The sequence below is a fragment of the Pleurodeles waltl genome, chromosome 3_1, assembly GCF_031143425.1.
Source record: "Pleurodeles waltl isolate 20211129_DDA chromosome 3_1, aPleWal1.hap1.20221129, whole genome shotgun sequence".
Lineage (NCBI taxonomy): Eukaryota > Metazoa > Chordata > Amphibia > Caudata > Salamandridae > Pleurodeles > Pleurodeles waltl.
Window position 1 is genome coordinate 1,106,231,089 of NC_090440.1, and position 21,342 is coordinate 1,106,252,430.

General features: G+C 43.8%; 1 protein-coding gene across 1 annotated transcript in view; it reads right to left on the reverse strand.

Moving 5' to 3' along the window:
• Positions 1-21,342, reverse strand: part of ZW10 (zw10 kinetochore protein) — a 187,447-nt gene that overhangs the window by 99,407 nt on the left and 66,698 nt on the right. The window contains exons 7-8 of the mRNA XM_069224379.1: positions 6,734-6,925; positions 5,894-6,054 (exon numbers count right to left, since the gene is read on the reverse strand). Coding sequence (XP_069080480.1) covers positions 5,894-6,054; positions 6,734-6,925 — 353 coding nt within the window. The remainder of the gene's footprint in view (positions 1-5,893; positions 6,055-6,733; positions 6,926-21,342) is intronic.

Sequence of the window (21,342 nt, forward strand, 5' to 3'; positions counted from 1 at the left end):
TTTAACTGAAGATGCTCCAGAACAATCAGAGCCTTCATTCCCAAACAACTTTGATGCCGTTTAAGGGCTTTAGGGGCATTAGTGACATCTTGCAAAACAAAATAGGTGCACTCTGAGAACCAGAAAAGTCCTGTGTTAACCTTTTCAAAGTTATCTTTGAGTGTGTAGCCAGACTAATCATCCACATAAGGAAATGCAGTAGAATCCCTCCAGTTCTAAATTTTCTGAAATGGTTAACATTTAAATCTGGGTCCACTTTTTAAATGCTTTGTTTCACATACAAAGCCATACATTTAAATTCCCCTGTGATGACAAAAAAGAAAAAATAATAACTTAGACCCTAATGAATCAAATAAATGCAGTGATTACCTCTATGTAATACCTCCATTTCGTCCAACAGATCCATAAGACTGAAGTCTACTTGAGCCTAGCTCTGCCCCAGTACCAAGGTTTGTCTTCTTAGGTCTTCAGGAGGAAATGTGAAAAACCTGTTATCCATTGTCATATGGAAGGAATCCCGAATTTTATAAAAATGTCCTCTTGTAGTGCTATGGATGCAACAAGATGATTTTGGTGCCAAAAATATAAAATAGTCCTTTCTGCATTTTACCCAGTGTCCACATTTTCCAACCTAATTAATTAACCCCTTCGGTTCATTGGACATAACGGTTATGTCCTCGGCTGAAGCGCTGCCAAGGACGTAACCATTACTTCCTGGAACCAACCCACGGGGAGCGCTGGCGCTCCCCCTTTGGGCCACCTACCCACACACCCCCACTGGGAATGGCAGCGGAAGACCTTCCGCTGCCACCCCCGAGCGACTCCTCTTACCCCACCGTGACATCTGATGACCTCAGCACGCTGAGGTCATCAGAGGAGGTCGCCCCGACAATTAGGTTCTCCTCTGGAAGGGGGAGATCACTGTGACATGGAAGGAAAGGAACGGCTTTTCCTTTCATGTCTCTCTAAGCATTCCTGCAGGAAGATCACATAGCAACCATGCTGAAGGAATGCCCACTAGGGAGTTTGTTTTTTGTGTGAAATCTGACATAAGGGAAGTGGCCCCCTAGGGAGGGATCACTCCCTGGGGAGGACATTATAATTTAGGACATTTCTGCCCCCGTTGGAGGGAGAATGGCCTATTTTAATTAGGCCCATCTGCCCCGAAGGGAGGCTGAAACCACTAGACTCCAGGGATTTTTATTTTTTGTATTATTTTACATAAGAGGAGAGGCCCCTTAGATAATGGTCACTCCCCAGGGGGGGCATGTTATCTTATTAGGTCCATCTGCCCAGAAACCACTAGACACCAGGGATTTTTTGTTTTTATTTTACATAAAGTGAGCGGCTCCTTAGGCAAGGGTGGCTCCCCATGGAGGCACATTATTTTAGGCCATTCCTGCCTCCCTTGAGGGCTGATCGGCCTAGTTTAATTAGGCCCATCTGCCCTCAAGGGAGGCAGAAACCACTTAGGCACGAGGGATTGTTTTGTGTGTGTTTTGTTTAGGGGCGGTGGCCCTTTGGGCAAGGGTCGCTCCCTATGGGGGCACATTACTGTTGGCCATCGGGCTATATTGTTAGGCCCATCTGCCCCTAGGGAGAGCTGAAACCACTTAGGCACCAGGAATTGTTGTGTGTGTGTGCGTTGTGTTTGGGAGGGCGGTCCCTTTGGCAAGGGTCTCTCCCCCTGGGGGCACATTACTGATGCCCATTTCTGCCCTCCTAGTGGGCAGATCCGCCTATTTTTATTAGGCCCATGTACCCCCAAGGGGGGCAGAAACCACTTGGGAACCAGGGATTGTTTTGTATGTATGTTTTGTTTAGGGGGGGGGGAGGCCATTTGGGCAAGAGTCACTCCCCATGGGGGCACATTACTGTTGGTCAATTCTGCCCCCCTTGGGGGTACTTGGGGCTATTTTTATTAGGCCCATCTGCCCCTCCAAGGGGGGGGGTGGAAACCACTTGGGCACCAGGGATTGTTGTGTGTGTTTTATTTGAGGGTAACTCCCATTTGGGGGGGGGGGGGGAAGGGGCATTAATTTTGGCCATTTCTTGGGGGCAGATCGGCCTATTTTTAGAAAAACCCACTAGACACCAGGGATTTTTTTTTATTTTTTTTAAGAGAGTGGTAGTATGGACATAACACATCCCAATAAATGGGAGACAAAGCTGTTCTGAAAATCCAGGAGGGCAGGTGGGATAATTACCCCATTCCACCCAGGAAGGGCAGAAACCCCACTAGATGCCAGAGAATTAAAGAAAAAACTGAGGGATGGGGGCTGCCACCCCAACTGAGGGGGGTAACAGTCTTCAAGCTCCCCCCGCACCCCTGCAACATCCAATGACAAGCAAGAGGACATTGGACTCTTTTGGGTTTTAATTTTACATATGGGCCAAGATACCTTGTCTAACTCCCAATATCATCCCACCTGGAATGGTAAGCCCCGGCACTGTTTGGACTTTGGTATGCTGCCACCTAGAAAAACCTACCAGACCTAGACACATCTGAAAATTAAACATCTGGGTGAGTCCAGGGAGGTGTGCTCACATGCACCCCACACCACTTTCTTACCCACAATGCCCTGCAAACCTCCAACTTTGCTTGAATTCATGCATTTACGCAAAATATTTAGGATAGAACCTTCTGGAATCTGAAGAAATCCACAAAATTCACAACACCCAGCAAGCATTGTTGCATCTATACCAATAAAAATTCTGCCCACTTGTCAGCCTAAAACCTTTGGGGAAAAAACTGCCCTTTTGGACTTGCTTTGGTTTCCCCTCAATTTCTACATGTTTTGGCCCTTCCCTGTCACAGGCACTTTGCCCACCTACACAAGTGAGGTATCATTTTTATCGTGAGACCAAGGGGAATGCTGGGTGGTAGGAAATTTGTGCCGGTGCAGTGATCCCACACAGATATGTGAGAAAAATCTGATTTTTAGCTAACTTTGAGGTTTTCAGGGGATTCTGGATAAGAAAACGCTGGAGGATCCATGCAAGTCACACCTCCCTGGACTCCCTCAGCTGTCTAGTTTTCAGAAATGTCTGGGTTTGGTAGGTTTCTCTAGATGGCTGCCGAGCCCAGGACTAAAAACGCAGGTGCCCACCTTGCAAAAACAGGTTGTTTTGGAATAGATCATTTTGATGTGTTGGCGTTGTGTTTTGGGGCGTTTCCTACCCACACAAGTGAGGTACCACTTTTATCGGGAGACCTGGAGGAATGCTGGGTGGAAGAGAGTATGTGGCTCTCCTCAGATTCCAGAACTTTGCAGCAACCAAATGTCAGGAAAAAGTGCTTTTAGCCCAATTATGAGGTTTGCAAAGGATTCTGGGTAACAGAACCTGGTGAGAGCCCCACAAGTCACCCCATCCTGGATTCCCCTAGGTGTCTACTTTAAAAAAATGCACAGGTTTGGTAGGTTTCCCTCGGTGCTGGCTGAGCTAGAGGCCACAATCCACAGCTAGGCCTTTTAGCAAAAAACAGCTCTGTTTTCTTTTGGAAAATGTGATGTGTCAGGGTTGTGTTTTGGGCCATTTCCTGTTTCGGGCGCTAGGCCTACCCACACAAGTGAGGTACCATTTTTATCGGGAGACTTGGGGGAACGCCGGGGGGAAGGAAATTTGTGGCTCCTCTCAGATTCCAGAACTTTCTGTCACCAAAATGTGAGGAAAAAGTGGTTTTTTTTTGCAAAGTTTGAGGTTTGCAAGGGATTCTGGGTAACAACACCTGGTGAGATCCCCATAAGTCACCCCATCTTGGATTCCCCTAGGTGTCTAGTTTTAAAAAACGTGCAGGTTTGGTAGGTTTCCCTAGGTGGCGGCTGAGCTAGAGGCCAAAATCTACAGCTACATACTTTGCAAAAAACACGTCAGATTTCAATGTAAAAAAGTGATGTGTTCATGTTGCGTTTCCTGTCGCGAGCATTAGGCCTACCCACGCAAGTGAGGTACAATTTTTATCAGGAGACTTGAGGGAACACAGAATAGCAAAACAAGTGTTTTTTCCACTTGTCTTTCCTCTACATTTTTTCCTTCCAAATGTAAGACAGTGTGTAAAAAAGACGGACTTTTGAGAAATGCGCTGTAATTTACATGCTAGTATGGGCACCCCAGAATTCTCAGATGTGCAAATAACCACTGCTTCTCAACACCTTATCTTGTGCCCATTTTGGAAAATACAAAGGTTTTCTTGATACCTATTTTTCACTCTTTATATTTCAGCAAATTAATTGCTGTATACCCGGTATAAAATGAAAACCCATAGCAAGGTACAGCTCATTTATTGGCCTTGGGTACCTAGGGTTCTTGATGAACCTACAAGCCCTATATATCCCCGCAACCAGAAGAGTCCAGAAGACGTCACAGTATATTGCTTTCAAAAATCTGACATAACAGGAAAAAGTTACAGGGTAAAACGTGGAGAAAAATGGCTGTTTTTCACCTCAATTTCAATATTTTTTTCATTTCAGCTGTTATTTTCTGTAGGAAACCCTTGTAGAAACTACACAAATGACCCCTTGCTGAATGCTGAATTTTATCAACTTTTCAGAAATGTTTAGCTTTCCAGGATCCAGCACTGGTTTCACACCCATTTCTGTCACTAATTGGAAGGAGGCAAAAAGCACAAAAAAAGTAAAAATAGGGTATGTCCCAGTAAAATGCCAAAATTGTGTTGAGAAATTGGGTTTTCTGATTAAAGTCTGCCTGTTCCAGAAGGCTGGGACGATGGTGATTTTAGCACCACAAACCCTTTGTTGATGCCATTTTCAGGAAAAAAAAACACAAGCCTTCTTCTGCAGCCCTTTTTCCCTTTTTTTAAAAACAAAAAAAAAAATCATAATTTTCGCTGTATTTTGGCTAACTTCCTGGTCTCCTTCAGGGGAACCCACAAACTCTGGGTACCTCTAGAAAAAACAGGACGTAAATTGGGCGTGGGTAGCTTATGTGAACAAAATGTTATGAGGGCCTAAGCACGAACTGCCCCAAACAGCCAAAAATAGGCCTGGCACCTGAGGGGGAAAAGGTCTGGCAGCGAAGGGGTTAAACACAACTGACCAGGGCGCATGACAGTCATTAGGAATCATACATAGATTCCCTACACTTTCTTTCTTCATTGAAACCAGTACTTACTATTGCGTCTATATATGTGGATGCTATTGGCAGGTGAAGTTACTACCCTACTCTTTTTTTGATCAAAAAGGTTAAGAGTTCATCAGCCATTGTTGAAAAGTTAACTTCGGGTTACAAAGAAGCCACTGCTGTGGATGCCTTAACCCTCTGAACACTAATACTGGCTCACAGGGCATGTGGGTTGCAACTCTGCATTGTAAGTGGTGTTTACACAGAAACAACAAAATATGTTTAATTTAACTAAAAGTGAAGTAAGAAAAGGGGAACATAAATATGTGAAACAAATGCATCCAAGCCAACTGTGACTCTAAGGCACAAGTGGCAAGCAACTACATGTACTTCAAAGGCAATGGGAATGGTTTTGCTATTCTTCTCAAGTCTCATTGCAGTCCATCCATAAACTTCATACTTCTACAAAGAGCAGAAGTATATAAGCTGCAAGGATACATTTATAGAAAGGGACTTAATGCACACCCAACTATGATGTAGACAAGTCACAGGTCGGAGAAGCTAACAGCTTCACAAAAACAGCCTTCAGCAGACCCATCACAAAGATCCAAACAGGTAAGCTGAAGCTACTGCAGTATTTGGAATTGTACTCGCTCTCCCTTGGCTGTGTGTGGCCCACGCAAAATCATCACATTGGAGGGCAGCATGCCTTGATGACAGCTTTACACTGGTGCATTTCTTAGGTAGATATTTGTAAAACCCTCCATCCAGAAGTGTTTGCGATACAGTCTTATGCAGAACCTTTCCTTACTTCCTCATACTCTTCCAGCTTACTGCTGTCAGTTGGAATAGAGTAGACCAAGCAGTCTTTGATGATGCACTCAGACAAATCCTCCCAGATCATGTTGCCCAACACTTGTGATAGAACAACTTTTTCTTTTTCAGTCTTTGTCGTCTCCTCCAAAGGAACATCTGAATTCAGAAAAAAATGGGAACATATCGTAAGTCAAATGAACAAAGGCAATACTTTCACTCTTGTGTGCACTCCTTAAGGTCCCCCAAATAGTATAAACTTTAGGATCTTTATCTTCACACAAATGTAAAAACTGTTCATACCCAACTCAATGTCACTCATTTTAGCAGCCATACAGATAGGTCAAAGGGGAATCATGCAGGGTTTCAAACCTATGACCTGCAGAATATAAAGAGGTGTGCTGAGTTATATTCTCACCTTTAAAATAAGTCTCGGTATTTAGGGGATCTGGTAATGGGGCATTGTCTTGTGCTAGGTTTTGCTTCCTAAGCCTACAGCTTTCACCTGATGTAGGGAGGTGTGTTCTCCCTTACATGGAGTGGCTTACACCTAGGGCAACAATATGAAATAAGATGTGGACTAATTTATGTGACAGCGCTGCCCAAGCCTTTTGAAAGACTTCCTGCTCAGACGTATCCATCAATTTGATTCCCAAGAGCCATCCATCACCTTTAACAAGACATGCACCAAAAGCTGTCACATCAGCATGTGGTAGGTACCATGCCATTAAACAGATGGTATGAAAAAGAACCATTTGTGCAACAGGAACAAAAACAATGATATACATCAATAGTTTAACAAATACAAGATAGCCGAATCCATCCTGATGTTGCCTACCGAGCAGGTGTTTGTGAAGCAGCTCCAGAACCATCAGTAGTTTGATGAAAACGTCTTCTGGAGCAGCATGCTCCACGTCACTTTCAGTACATCTTAATTGCAGGATGGTATCCTTAGACTGCACCACTGTTTGGATATGAAGTGAAGGGTACTTGACCAGAGGTTTCAAGATGTAATTCATCAACAAATTACCTACAAAAGAAAGAAGGAAACCAATTAGTGGTTTTAATAGGACAACTCACAGCACTTTGCAAGGGGTGTTTACAATGTAACCACTTCTAGGCTTGGGGCCTGATTCAGAGTTTGGCGGGCAGTCACTCGGTCCCAAACCTGACAGATATTCCTTTCATCGTATTACAAGTGCAATTGGATATAATGCACTTGTATTACAGCGACGAGATATTCATCATGTTTGTGACAAAGTAATCTATCTGCCAAACTCTAAATCATGCCCTTGATCACTGGAACTTAATTAACAAATTACATGATGGTCCAAACTATCAGCGAACCACACTCAGTCCATAATGATGCTGCTTGCATCATCCACCTCTACTGAACAGCATTGGCCACATCAACTGGTAAACAATTAAAATTGGGTAGTGGTGACCAAATTGTGAATCCCTTTCAAATTGTCATTTTTACCATAAAGCAGTATACAAGAGGGGGACTGCATTCCTATCCACAGCGTTCCAGACTGACATCTAAAGCAAGCCACACAGTGTATGGGGCCTGGGGAAGATTGTTCCGCTCTACCTTTACTCCCAAAATCACAGGATTTAAGACTTGATGCAATTCTGAAGAAGCTTGAAAAATGGAATAATGTGATGCAAACAATAATTTGGATGAACACATATCCACCTCCTACAGGTCCTATTATGTACCTTGTCTCTAAAAAAATTTGAAACCTATTTACATGTATAAAGTGTACACATCAGCAAGGATCACATTGTTTTTGCCAATTTTATTTACTCCATTCCACTATTTAATGACCTACCCTATACAGAATCAAGTTGGTTTATATTTTGTTAAGAGCACTACTAAAGTAATAAACACATTCCTTATCACGGTGAACCACAAAAGTCACTAGATTAGACCTGTGCTTAACCCTCTGGTAGCTTGGCACAAAAGAAGTCAGTCTTAACTTGGCAATGTGTAAAGTATTTATGAAGCACACAAAACAGAAATAAATTGAAAGCACACTGCAAGAAAAATCTCAAAGCAATTTAGAAAAATATAGTAAGTCTGAATAAATGAAATTACACCAAACAAAAATCCAATAAATAAAACGGAAATTAGGATTTTTTTTACGTTTCAGGTGAAACTAGCACCAAAAATCACAAAGGGACAATCAAGATTATCTAGGTGGTCTGTACCAGGTCAAAGTCAGAAGTTCCAGCTTACCACGATGAAGCATGGTTCAGATACAGGGACCAGGTTTGTCCCAAATAGGTGATCTGCCAAATGACCCTTGGAGTCCCTTCTGGGGTCATTGGTTCAAGATAAGCAGGTCCAATCTTCATTCTTCACAGAGAAGGGCAGTCCTTCTTCTGAACCTTCTCAGGTCAAGGAGTTTTCTGATGAGGGGCTCTGAGGGTGCCACTTTTATACCCAGTGCCAGTCGGGGCGTAGGGGAATACCGCCTTTGTCTAACCTTCCTCATTCCCATCTGCCATGGGGTACAAAGGGCAAGCAGGCTTAGGTGTCAGCTGCATTCGTCAGTGACATTGCAGGCAGTTTCAGAAATCAGGAAGGGGTAGGCACAGCCCTCACGCTACCCTTTGAAGTTCTAGAAGGGCTGAGTACAACCCCTTAGCCCATCCCTTACCCACATCTGAGGTCCTTTTGTTCCATGTCTAGAAGGACTACACATCACACCAAAGGAGAGTCATTACATTCATGTGACTCTGCTCCCTGCCAGAAACACATTTGGCTTAGGCAGGAAAATGCCAACTTTCTTAAAAGGGCATTTTAAGAATAGTCATTTAAAATCTGACTTTGCTATTAAAAGGGTTTAAAATTACAATTCAAACGAGTGAAAAAAGTGTTTCTCTATTTGCTCCCCAACTGAAGTTATCTCGTATTAAGTGAAATAAGGTAACCAAGTGTCTATGGGAGAGGTAGCTTTGCCACAGTGAAAAACGACTTTAGAAGTCTTTCACTGTCAGGCCATGTAAACATAAGTACACATGCCCTATTTTTTAAACACAATGCACCATGCCCTATGAGCCCTACAGCCTATCTTAGAGGTAACTAATAAGTATTAAAAAGGATGGTTTGAGCCTGGCAAAAATGTACTTTTCCAGGTCACAATGGCAGTGTAAGACTGCACTACAGGCTGCACTGGCAGGCCAGAGACATGTTTTACATTTCTACGTAAGAAGGTGGCACAATGAGTTCTGGAAGCCCCGTAGGAGCATGCACATTTCAGGTCCTAGGAGCCTGTGGTATCAAATACTAGGGGCTTTTTATATTATTTATTTTCATTCCTTAATACAACATTACATAGGGAAGGTTCTCAGTTTCATACAGCTACAAATGTCACTGTAGGCCACCACATTCATACCATACATAGTCAACACAGGTAGTAGAAATTAGAGAATTTGGCAAGCAGAGTAGCGGTAATGTGCATGCAACAATAGTGGAGCTGAGAGATCAATAGTGCAACTTAAGTTCTGATTGTACCCGCCCTATATCGACGCATCATCATAGCATCATAACAATGTCACCTCAACCTTTTGGTATCCTATCTTTCTATTCTTAAGTCTAGCAACCTAGCCTTAGCACAGAGCAACATCTCAGTCCGTATTCCTCTCTGGCCAAAGAGGGATGAATAAGATTTTACATTTCTGGCTGCACAAAATAAGCTTTCAATGAACCCTAGATGTCTTTGTACCTAGACAAAGGAGGTTAAAGGGCTACATAGAGGTCCAATTGTTCATTCCAGTAAATTAATTAATCAAACCAGTCGTTAAATCTTGGAAAGTGGATCCTGCCCCAGCATAAAGAAACCAGTTTCTTCACTAAGAGCAGCGCCAGGGCCAGCAGCTTCTTGTGAGTAATAGGAATCTCCGCGATCCATCCACGTGGTGCAACTCTGGGATCCATTGGAATTTCACAGTTTAGCATCAGTAACATAGCCGATAGAACTTTCTGCCAGTTGTGCTTCACTTCAGCACATGGCCATGCAAAGTGTGGTTAAATCTGCATCCGGTGCTCTGCATCTCAAGCAGTTTGCTTTTTTCCAGAGACCATAACACCAGAGTGACATGAGGGTGCAGTTTACACAACGTAGGAATTTGTAGTGCACCAAATGCAATCTGCTAGTTAAGAAGATTCTGCTTGCCTAATTGCAGAAGCATATCCACATATTCCTCTGTACCTCTAGACCGAGCTCTTACTCACATTTAGTTCTAGTATAATGTTTCCTCACAGGGGTCTCTGCCTGAGCTGCACCACAAGGTACAGAAATTAAGTGCCTAGTGCAGTGGTTCATAACCTTTGGACTTTTGTGGATCTCCACTGAATCATTACTAAAATATGGGAACCTAAATGTCCCCCCAACCCACTGAGCCATTATTGGAAGAGGTGGACCACCAGCCTAAGTAATCTCTATAAAAACAGAGCCTCACGATAATTATTAAATATTTTTATATTTATTTTTTTACAGTAAGCAAATGTTCAAAGATTTAAATATTTTGCATAATCACAATCAAATATGGAAAGTGTTTACAAATGTTACATTTTGCTTCTTTATTAGTACATGCTTTAATTTTCATTTATGAATTTTGTAAAAAGTCGCAGACCCGCCTGAGGCGGCCTCACGGAACACCAAGGTTCCTTGTCCACAGGTTTTGAACCACTGAACTAGTGGACAGAGCACGTAATGCCTTGTCAAGAATCAAAAGATCTGCAGGCATCAATGGAAACCCAGGGATGGTTCGCCTGTATGGCCCTTTGAGGCTGTAATACAGGAATATGGCTAAGGTGTGGTACCCTGTGAACTGCCCATAAAGTACTCCAAGATGACAACAGTGCCATTTTTATATAGGTCCCTCCATTTAAAGATTTAAATTACTAGAGATATTTCCATGCCTTAGGTTTGTGTGCTACGGGCAGCAGTGGGTGATTGTTTGCTCTTCTGCGTTTGATATTATACTATCTGTTGGTGAGTCCTCCTGTCCAGGCCCCTCAGGCATTTAGAGTACTGTAGATGTTTTATCTTCTATTTTGGAAGCAGGTGCTTCAATCAATGACCAAAGCTGGATAGGATTCACTCTACCTTTCTCAATAGCCACGCGTGCATATGAGAAGTCGAATAATACCCGTAGTATGCAAAGTGAAGCGCGCATGTGTGCATAAGTAGTATAATTCAGTGACGGCCAAATCAAACCTATCCCATTTTGGATGGGAGGGTATGTGTATCCCAACTAATCCTAGCCGGCTTTCCCTTCCAGACCAATCAACCCAACTGTATTTTTAGTGTGCGAATGAAAACTTTGTTTAAAGTAAGGGAATACTAACGAAAAGATACAATAGTCTGGGCAGAATTATTATTTTCATGAGCCCTATACACCCTGCTAAGGAGAGTGGTAGGGCGATCCACCGGGTAATCTACTCATATTCTAAAAGGTCACCTCATAGTTTTCCTGTAACACTATTTGTGGGTTTCTTTGAGTTCATGTACCTAATTAAGTGAATCTTTAAACCACTCTAAGGGGTAGCCCAGTGCTAATGCTATCCATTAGAGGAAAGATTTGGGAGTTCTGCCAGCTTATGGATACGCTAGATATAGCACTGAACCGTACCATAAACATTCTGTCATTCCTGATTTTATGGTAACATTTGGGTACCTGAGATAAAGAGTCATGACACTGGCATAAAGGGAAATTCGTGTATACTGACTTGCATAGAATAATGCATACTCAGTGTGGTGTTGTATCAGCTTAGTTGCAAGCGGCTCTAAGGCCAAACCAAAAAGGATGGGAGACAGGGGTCAACCCTCTCGAGTAACACAGGAAATAGGTATGGGCGATGCGTTAATGTTGTTGATGTTAAGTTTGGCTATCGGATTTGTAAAGAGCAGCCAAATCCAATCTAAGAACTCTTGGGGCATCCCTATTTTGACAAGTATAGTAAACAAATACTCCCATTCAAGAGAGTAAAATACTTTGCTGGTGTTCAAAATGACAACCACTGCATCCAAGCCAGATCCAGGTCAGACAGTTGCTCAAGAATTGAGCACAAATTGTGGTTTGTGAAGCGACCTGGTATGAGCCCAGACTAATTTGCCCCAACAAGGATGGGCAATAGGAATGATAATCAGCAATGCGATTAGCAAGGGTTTTCACATCATATTAAACCTGATATGATTAAACCTGATAAGACTCGTATTTATGGGATGGCTTGTCTGGCTTCCAACAGCAATGCCTCATACATAGAGGATGGGAGATGGTGTCATTGAGCACTGACAGTAGATATACTGGAAAGAAGGTAGCGTACTGTTAAAAAACAAATGGCATGGGCAGGTCATCTGGCACTGGGGTTTTACCCATATGAAGCCCAGCTATGACTGTTTTTTACCTCGTCCAGCTCAAAGGGCTGTACCAGAAATATTGTATGAACATGTCCTAGCCACAGATGAATTTGTTATCTATGTAGGTGAGCAAGTTATTTGGAAGAGTATCAGTCAGAAAAGTAATTTGAAAAGGCCATTAGGATCTGCACAGTCCCCTGTAATCAATGCCCCTCTGTATCCTCTTTTTCTTGTATGTAGTTGGCCATCCAGTGGCAGTTTATCAAAGTTACCAGGGATTTTCCCAGCCTCTCACAGCCCCGAATGCCCGGGAGAATTTATCCCTATACTTTTAGCAAGTTCAGTAGAGTATGGTAATTTAAATTGGATTTGTTCCAGTATCGTGCATCTACTACCCGTGGCCAGGCAGCACTCAAGCCACCATATGGAAAATGTCACTTACCCAGTGTACATCTGTTCGTGGCATTAGTCGCTGCAGATTCACATGCTGTGCATAGTCCGCCGTCTGGTGTTGGTCTCGGAGTGTTACAAGTTGTTTTTCTTCGAAGAAGTCTTTTCGAGTCACGAGACCGAGGGACTCCTCCCACCTCGGTTCCATTGCGCATGGGCGTCGACTCCATCTTAGATTGTTTTCCCCGCAGAGGGTGAGGTAGGAGTTGTGAATGCTAGTAATAGTGCCCATGCAATGGAATGAATACGTATGTACCAAATGAAGGTTAAAGTAATATATTTACAAATGTACAAATGTTGAAGATATACTTCCAAACGGCTACAGGCTCCCGGGGAGGCGGGTGGGCGCATGTGAATCTGCAGCGACTAATGCCACGAACAGATGTACACTGGGTAAGTGACATTTTCCGTTCAGTGGCATGTGTAGCTGCAGATACACATGCTGTGCATAGACTAGTAAGCAGTAATCTCCCCAAAAGCGGTGGTTCAGCCTGTAGGAGTGGAAGTAGTTTGAAATAAAGTTCTTAGTACGGTTTGTCCTACTGTGGCTTGTTGTGCAGATAACACATCTACACAGTAGTGTTTAGTAAGTGTATGAGGCGTAGACCATGTTGCTGCCTTACATATTTCATTCATTGGAATATTTCCTAGAAAGGCCATAGTAGCACCTTTTTTTCTGGTTGAGTGTGCCTTTGGTGTAATAGGCAGCTCTCTCTTTGCTTTAAGATAGCAGGTTTGGATGCACCTATCCATCTGGCAATACCTTGTTTTGAAATTGGATTTCCTGTATGAGGTTTTTGAAAGGCAATAAATAGTTGTTTTGTCTTTCTAATTACTTTTGTTCTGTCAATGTAGTACATTAGTGCTCTTTTGATGTCTAATGTATGTAGTGCTCTTTCAGCTATGGAATCTGGCTGTGGGAAGAACACTGGTAATTCTACTGTTTGATTTAAGTGGAATGGTGAGATAACCTTTGGTAAGAATTTTGGATTTGTTCTTAGAACTACTTTATTCTTGTGTATTTGAATAAATGGTTCTTGTATGGTAAAGGCCTGTATTTCACTTACTCTTCTTAGAGATGTGATGGCAATGAGAAATGCAACTTTCCACGTTAAGTATTGCATTTCACAAGAATGCATGGGTTCGAAAGGTGGACCCATGAGCCTTGTTAAGACAATGTTGAAGTTCCATGAAGGAACAGGTGGTGTTCTTGGTGGTATAATTCTCTTTAGGCCTTCCATAAACGCTTTAATGACAGGTATTCTAAACAGGGAAGTTGAATGAGTAATCGGCAGGTAAGCAGAAATTGCGGCGAGATGTATCTTTATGGAAGAGAAAGCTAGATTGGATTTTTGCAAATGTAGTAAATATCCTACTACATCTTTTGGAGACACATGTAACGGATGAATTTGCTCATTATGGCAGTAATAAACAAATCTTTTCCATTTACTTGCATAGCAGTGTCTAGTGGAAGGTTTTCTAGCTTGTTTTATGACCTCCATACATTCTTGTGTGAGGTCTAAGTGTCCAAATTCTAGGATTTCAGGAGCCAAATTGCTAGATTCAGCGATGCTGGGTTTGGATGCCTGATCTGTTGTTTGTGTTGTGTTAACAGATCTGGTCTGTTGGGTAGTTTGACATGAGGTACTACTGACAGGTCTAGTAGTGTTGTATACCAAGGTTGTCTTGCCCATGTTGGTGCTATTAGTATGAGTTTGAGTTTGTTTTGACTCAATCTGTTTACTAGATATGGAAGGAGAGGGAGAGGGGGAAAAGCGTACGCAAATATCCCTGACCAATTCATCCATAGAGCATTGCCTTGGGAGTACCTGTGTGGGTACCTGGATGCGAAGTTTTGGCATTTTGCGTTTTCTTTTGTTGCAAAGAGATCTATTTGAGGTGTTCCCCAAATTTTAAAGTCAGTGTTCAGTATTTGGGGGTGAATTTCCCATTCGTGGATTTGTTGGTGATCCCGAGAGAGATTGTCTGCTAGTTGGTTCTGGATCCCTGGAATAAATTGTGCTATTAGGCGAATATGGTTGTGAATTGCCCAATGCCATATTTTTTGTGTTAGGAGACACAACTGTGTCGAGTGTGTCCCCCCCTGTTTGTTTAAATAATACATTGTCGTCATGTTGTCTGTTTTGACAAGAATGTATTTGCGAGTTATCATGGGTTGGAATGCTTTCAACGCTAGAAATACTGCTAACAGTTCTAAGTGATTTATGTGAAAATTTCTTTGATGTATGTCCCATTGTCCTTGGATGCTGTGTTGATTGAGGTGTGCTCCCCACCCTGTCATGGAAGCATCCGTTGTTATAACGTATGTTGGCACTGGGTCTTGGAAAGGCCGCCCTTTGTTTAAATTTGTACTGTTCCACCATAGAAGCGAGATGTATGTTTGGCGGTCTACCAACACCAGATCTAGAAGTTGACCCTGTGCCTGTGACCACTGTGATGCTAGGCACTGTTGTAAGGGCCGCATGTGCAATCTTGCGTTTGGGACAATGGCTATGCATGAAGACATCATGCCTAGTAGTTTCAGTATTATTTTGACTTGTACTCTTTGTTTTGGATACAAGGTTTGTATTACATTGTGAAATGTTTGTACTCTTTGTGGACTTGGAGTAGCAATCCCTTTTGCTGTGTTGATTGTTGCTCCTAAGTATTGCTGTGTTTGACACGGCTGCAGGTGTGACTTTGCGTAGTTGATTGAGAAACCTAGGTTGTGTAGGGTTTCTATGACATATTTTGTGTGTTGTGAACACTGTTTTAGCGTATTGGTTTTGATTAACCAATCGTCTAGGTATGGGAACACATCTATTTGCTGCCTTCTGATATGTGCAGCCACTACTGCCAGGCATTTTGTAAAGACTCTTGGCGCAGTTGTTATTCCGAATGGCAACACTTTGAACTGGTAATGTATTCCTTTGAATACGAACCTTAGGTATTTTCTGTGCGAAGGATGTATCGGTATATGGAAATACGCATCTTTTAGACCTAATGTTGTCATGTAGTCTTGCTGTTTGAGCAGTGGGATTACGTCTTGTAATGTGACCATGTGAAAGTGGTCTGATTTGATGTAGGTGTTTAGTGTTCTGAGATCTAGTATTGGTCTTAGAGTTTTGTCTTTTTTTGGTATTAGAAAGTACAGTGAGTAAACTCCTGTGTTCTTTTGATGACGTGGTACCAGTTCTATTGCGTCCTTTTGCAGCAATGCCTGAACTTCTAGTCCTAGAAGGTCTATATGCTGTTTTGACATATTGTGTGTTTTCGGTGGGACGTTTGGAGGGAGTTGGAGAAATTCTATGCAATAACCATGTTGGATAATTGCTAAGACCCAAGTGTCTGTTGTTATTTCCTCCCAAGATGTGTAGAACTGGCTTAGTCTTCCCCCCACTGGTGTTGTGTGAAGGGGTTGTGTGACTTGTGAGTCACTGTTTATTTTGAGGGGTTTTGGGACCTTGAAATTTTCCCCGGTTTCTTGGGAATTGGTCCCCTCTGTATTGTCCCCGAAAACCTCCCCTTTGATATTGTCCCTGGTAGGCTGGTGGTCTTGTTTGTGAGGTGCTGGTTTCTGTGGGTTGACCTGGAAACCCTCCCCTAAAAGTTGTTTTACGAAATGTGCCAAATGTGCCTCTGCCCTGCGGGGAGTAGAGTGCTCCCATGGCTTTGGCTGTATCGGTGTCCTTTTTTAATTTTTCAATTGCAGTGTCGACCTCCGGCCCAAACAATTGCTGTTCATTAAACGGCATATTGAGCACAGCCTGTTGTATTTCGGGTTTAAACCCAGATGTGGGCAGCCATGCGTGCCTCCTTATGGTGACTGAAGTATTTATTGTCCTTGCAGCTGTATCCACTGCATCCATGGAAGACCGTATCTGATTGTTCGAGATACTTTGTCCCTCTTCCACCACCTGTTGCGCTCGTTTCTGGAACTCTTTGGGGAGGTGTTCGATGAGATGTTGCATCTCATCCCAATGAGCCCTGTCGTATCTCGCCAGGAGTGCTTGCGAGTTGGCGATGCGCCACTGATTTGCCGCTTGTGCTGCAACCCTTTTTCCCGCTGCATCAAATTTGCGGCTCTCCTTGTCTGGAGGTGGTGCGTCGCCTGATGTATGCGAGTTGGCTCTTTTACGAGCTGCCCCCACAACTACTGAATCTGGTGTCAGTTGTGATGTAAGAAAGACAGGGTCTGTGGGCGGAGCCTTGTATTTTTTCTCCACCCTTGGAGTTATGGCTCTGCTTTTAACTGGCTCTTGAAATATTTGTTTCGAGTGCCTTAGCATTCCTGGAAGCATGGGAAGGCTTTGATAATGGCTATGGGTGGAGGACAGGGTGTTAAAGAGGAAGTCATCCTCAATAGGCTCCGAATGTAGCGAGACATTATGGAATTCGGCTGCCCTAGCTACCACCTGTGCATATGATGTACTGTCCTCAGGTGGTGACGGTTTAGTTGGGTACGACTCTGGGCTATTGTCCGATACTGGAGCGTCGTAGAGGTCCCATGCATCCTGATCATCCTGGCTCATTGTGGTATGAGCTGGTGAGTGTGTTAATGGTGGAGTTTGTGCCGGTGATGCATGAGTTGATGGTGGTGGAGAGGGTGGTGGAGTTACCTTTTTTACCACCTTCGCTTGTGGTTGCTTGTCTCCTTGCTGGAAGTCAAGTTTCCTTTTCCTTTTGATTGGGGGAAGAGTGCCAATCTTCCCTGTATCCTTTTGAATAAAGATCCGCTTTTGCGTGTGATCTGGCTGAGTTGGTTGTAATTCCTCCTCAAATCTGTGTTTTTTTAGTTGAGAGGACAGTCCCTGTTCCTCTGAGTAGGAACCAGTTTTCGGTTCGGTTGCCGGGCGTTTTCGGCACCGAAACCGTGTCCCTTGATTTTTTCGGCTCCGACACGATCTTTTGTCTTTTCGGCGTCGTGCCCTCTCGGTGCCGACCAACTTCGGAGCCGCTGTGTCGGTGCCGAATTTTGTCTGCGTCACACTCTCGGTCCCGAGAGTGCTGCGTGCCTGTATCTCGACCGGAGTCGGATGACTTCGACAGCAGCTCGCCCTTTTTCGGTGCCGTTGGACGGTCACCTACTTTCCGGGTTAAGCCATGGCCTGTTGGCGGTGGCGTCCCCTGGGCTTTGTCAGTCTTTTCGTGTGATGTGTGTTTCGACGTCTTACTCACGGCTGGTTGTTCTTCGACGTCGAATTCTTCGGTATCCGACTCGTGGATGGAGAAAGATTCTTCTTCCTCCTCCTCGAACCGTTGTTGTCCTGTCGGCGTGGACGCCATCTGCAACCTCCTGGCTCTTCGGTCTCTGAGCGTTTTCCTCGACCGAAACGCGCGACAGGCTTCGCACGTATCCTCCTTGTGCTCGGGGGACAGGCACAAGTTACAGACCAAATGTTGATCCGTATAAGGATACTTATTATGGCATTTAGGACAGAATCGGAACGGGGTCCGTTCCATCAGTCTCGATGTTGCACGCGGTCGGGCCGACCAGGCCCCGACGGATGCTCGAAATTACCCCGAAGGGCTCCCGAAGCTCTTCAAGATTCGGTGTCGATTGGTTCTAACTACCCCGATACCGAACGAAACAATACCGACGTAGTTTCCGAGATTCTGACTAACTTTCAGACCCGAAACACAGAGCGAAAAGGAACACGTCCGAACCCGACGGCGGAAAGAAAACAATCTAAGATGGAGTCGACGCCCATGCGCAATGGAACCGAGGTGGGAGGAGTCCCTCGGTCTCGTGACTCGAAAAGACTTCTTCGAAGAAAAACAACTTGTAACACTCCGAGCCCAACACCAGACGGCGGACTATGCACAGCATGTGTATCTGCAGCTACACATGCCACCGAACATTCTGTTATACTATAGACAGCTAAGTGTGCAATGCCTTGTGGAATTCACATTCCACAGATATACAGACCCTTATTATTGTGCTTTTAAGGCATCCCAAAATACTGCCCAAATGATCTACAATACCCACATCTTCGTTAAAGTAGTTTCGGATTTCATTATATAATTTTTCCTGGAATACACTTCCCCCTGGGAGTTCCACGTTGAAGCACCATACCCTACAAATGGGAGAGCCTGCGTCAGTCCTCGTGGTGCCGGGGAATAGTCTGACAAAGTGCAGGCCAAGTATAGTACATTGTATATAAATGTCCCAACATCTGGTGTTATTAGTCTGTGGTACATTTCTGAACTACCTCTCACCGTTATCTGGGACTTGTCTAGACAACTCGGAAGCGTACAATTGAAGTCCCCGCCCCATAATAATGAATGTGGATTTGTGAACTCAATCACTCTCCACAATGTGGTGAGGATGTCAGGATTGTCAACTTTTGAGCCATACCAATTTAACAAAATAATGTGGGCGCTTTCAAACCTGCCCCAAAGTATAGCACATACACTGTGTTCATCTGTACATTTGCTTTGCAATTGGAATCATATGCCCTTATTTTTTTACAAGAATTATCACCCCTGTGGCATATGTGGAGTATGAGGATGCTATCCGGTAGGAGTCCAAACAACTGGCAAATGAGGACTGCGTCTTCACCGTGAGGTGAGTTTTTGTCAGAAGTGCAACATTAATATGGTATAGAAAAGCCAGGACCTGCCAGGACTTACCTGGGTTATTAGGTCCTCTAACGTTCCATGTCAGGCAGTTTTATTACATCTATGTCCTCTCCTTGTGCCTTATGCAATTATTATCATTTACGACCATATTAGCTGTCCCCTGCTAAGAGGCATCATCATGTGTTTGCCTCCATGAACCTAAACCCTAAACCAGTGGTTCTTAACCTGTGGTCCAAGGAACAATGAGGCTTCGCGGAGCCTACTCGTGAGGGACTGTGGCAGCTCTAGCAATTAAATTATGTTAACAGGTTAATAGAGTACATATACATAATGAAGCAAAATAGAAACTTGAAAACCTCATGTTAATGTGAAGGAAATGGAAATTGGAGGCTAAAAATTAAGTTAGTATCCTCAAGATTAATTTGAAGGAGCATTGCAAGTACATCAATAAAACATGCATGATGCATTGCCTCAACTGAATTTAGAATAGCTCTAACCTCCCTATTAAATTTCTTTTTTTCTAAGTGTTTCTCTCAAATAAAATATGATTTTAATCTTTGTATATCAACAGATGCTCCACATACTCCCCCATTTGTCCTGTGTTGGTAAACTCCAGGACTCGGAGAAAGTGAATACTGCGTAAGCACAATTTTGCTCCCAGTTCTTCCTTACTGGTCGCTATGATGTGTAGCACACTTTCCAGACTGTGCAGTGCGTCCCCGTTACTGTTCATGCTGTCTTCTGCTTTAGAAATTATCTGCTCTGCCTAAGTAAGAATGAAGTTGTGTTTTTCCAACTTTTGCGAAATGGGGACCATATGGGCGGTAAACGTTTCTATTTTGCCATTTATAGACTGGAGGCTCCGTTGAATGCCTCTAAGTAGGATCTTCGTTTGACTTCACTGTAGGAAGGTAGCCTCTTCCTGGCATTGTTACCCCCACTTTTGGCCTGTTTGTGAGTTTATGTCAGGGTGTTTTTATTGTCTCACTGGGATCCTGCTAGCCAGGACCCCAGTACTCATAGTTTGTGGCCTGAATGTGTACACCTGTGTAGTGCCTAACTGTGTCACGGAGGTTCTGCTAACCAGAACCTTAGTGCTTATGCTCTCTCTGCCTTTAGATTTGTCACTATAGGCTAGTGACCACTTTTACCAATTCTTATTGGCACTCTGGATCACCCTTATAATTCCCTAGTATATGGTACCTAGGTACCCAGGGTATTGGGGTTCTAAGAGATCCCTATGGGCTGCAGCATTTCTTTTGCCACCCATAGGGAGCTCAGACAAACCCTTCCACAGGACTGCCACTGCAGCCTGAGTGAAATAAAGCATACGTTATTTCACAGCCATTTTCACTGCACTTAAGTAACTTATAAGTCACCTAAATGTCTAACCTTCACTTGCTGAAGGTTAGGTGCACAGTTACTAAGTGCGAGGGCAACATTGCACTAGCAAAGGTGGCCCCACTTAGTCCAAGGCCATTTCCCCGGACTTTGTGATGCGGAGACGCCATTACACGTGTGCACTACATATAGGTCAATACCAATATATATAGCTTCACAATGGTAACTCAGAATATGGCCATGTAACATGTCTAAGATCATGGAATTGTCCCCCCATGCCAAATTTGGTATTGGGGTGCCAATCCCATGCATCCCCGGGGCTCCACTATGGACCCCGGGTACTGCCAAACCAGCTCTCTGGGGTTTTATCTGCAGCTCCTGCTGCAGCCACCCCACAGACAGGGTTCTGCCCTCCTGGGGTCTGGGCAGCCCAGTCCCAGGAAGGCAGAACAAAGAATTTCCTCTGAGAGAGAGTGTTACACCCTCTCCCTTTGGAAATAGGTTTTAAAGGCTAGGGAGCGGTAGCCTCTCCCAGCCTCTGGAAATGCTTTGAAAGTCACAGATGGTGCCCTCCTTGCATAAGCCAGTCTACACCGGTTCAAGGAACCCACAGTTCCTGCTCTGGTGCGAAACTGGACAAAGGAAAGGGGAGGGACCACTCCCCTGTCCATCACCACCCCAGGGGTGGTGCACAGAGCTCCTC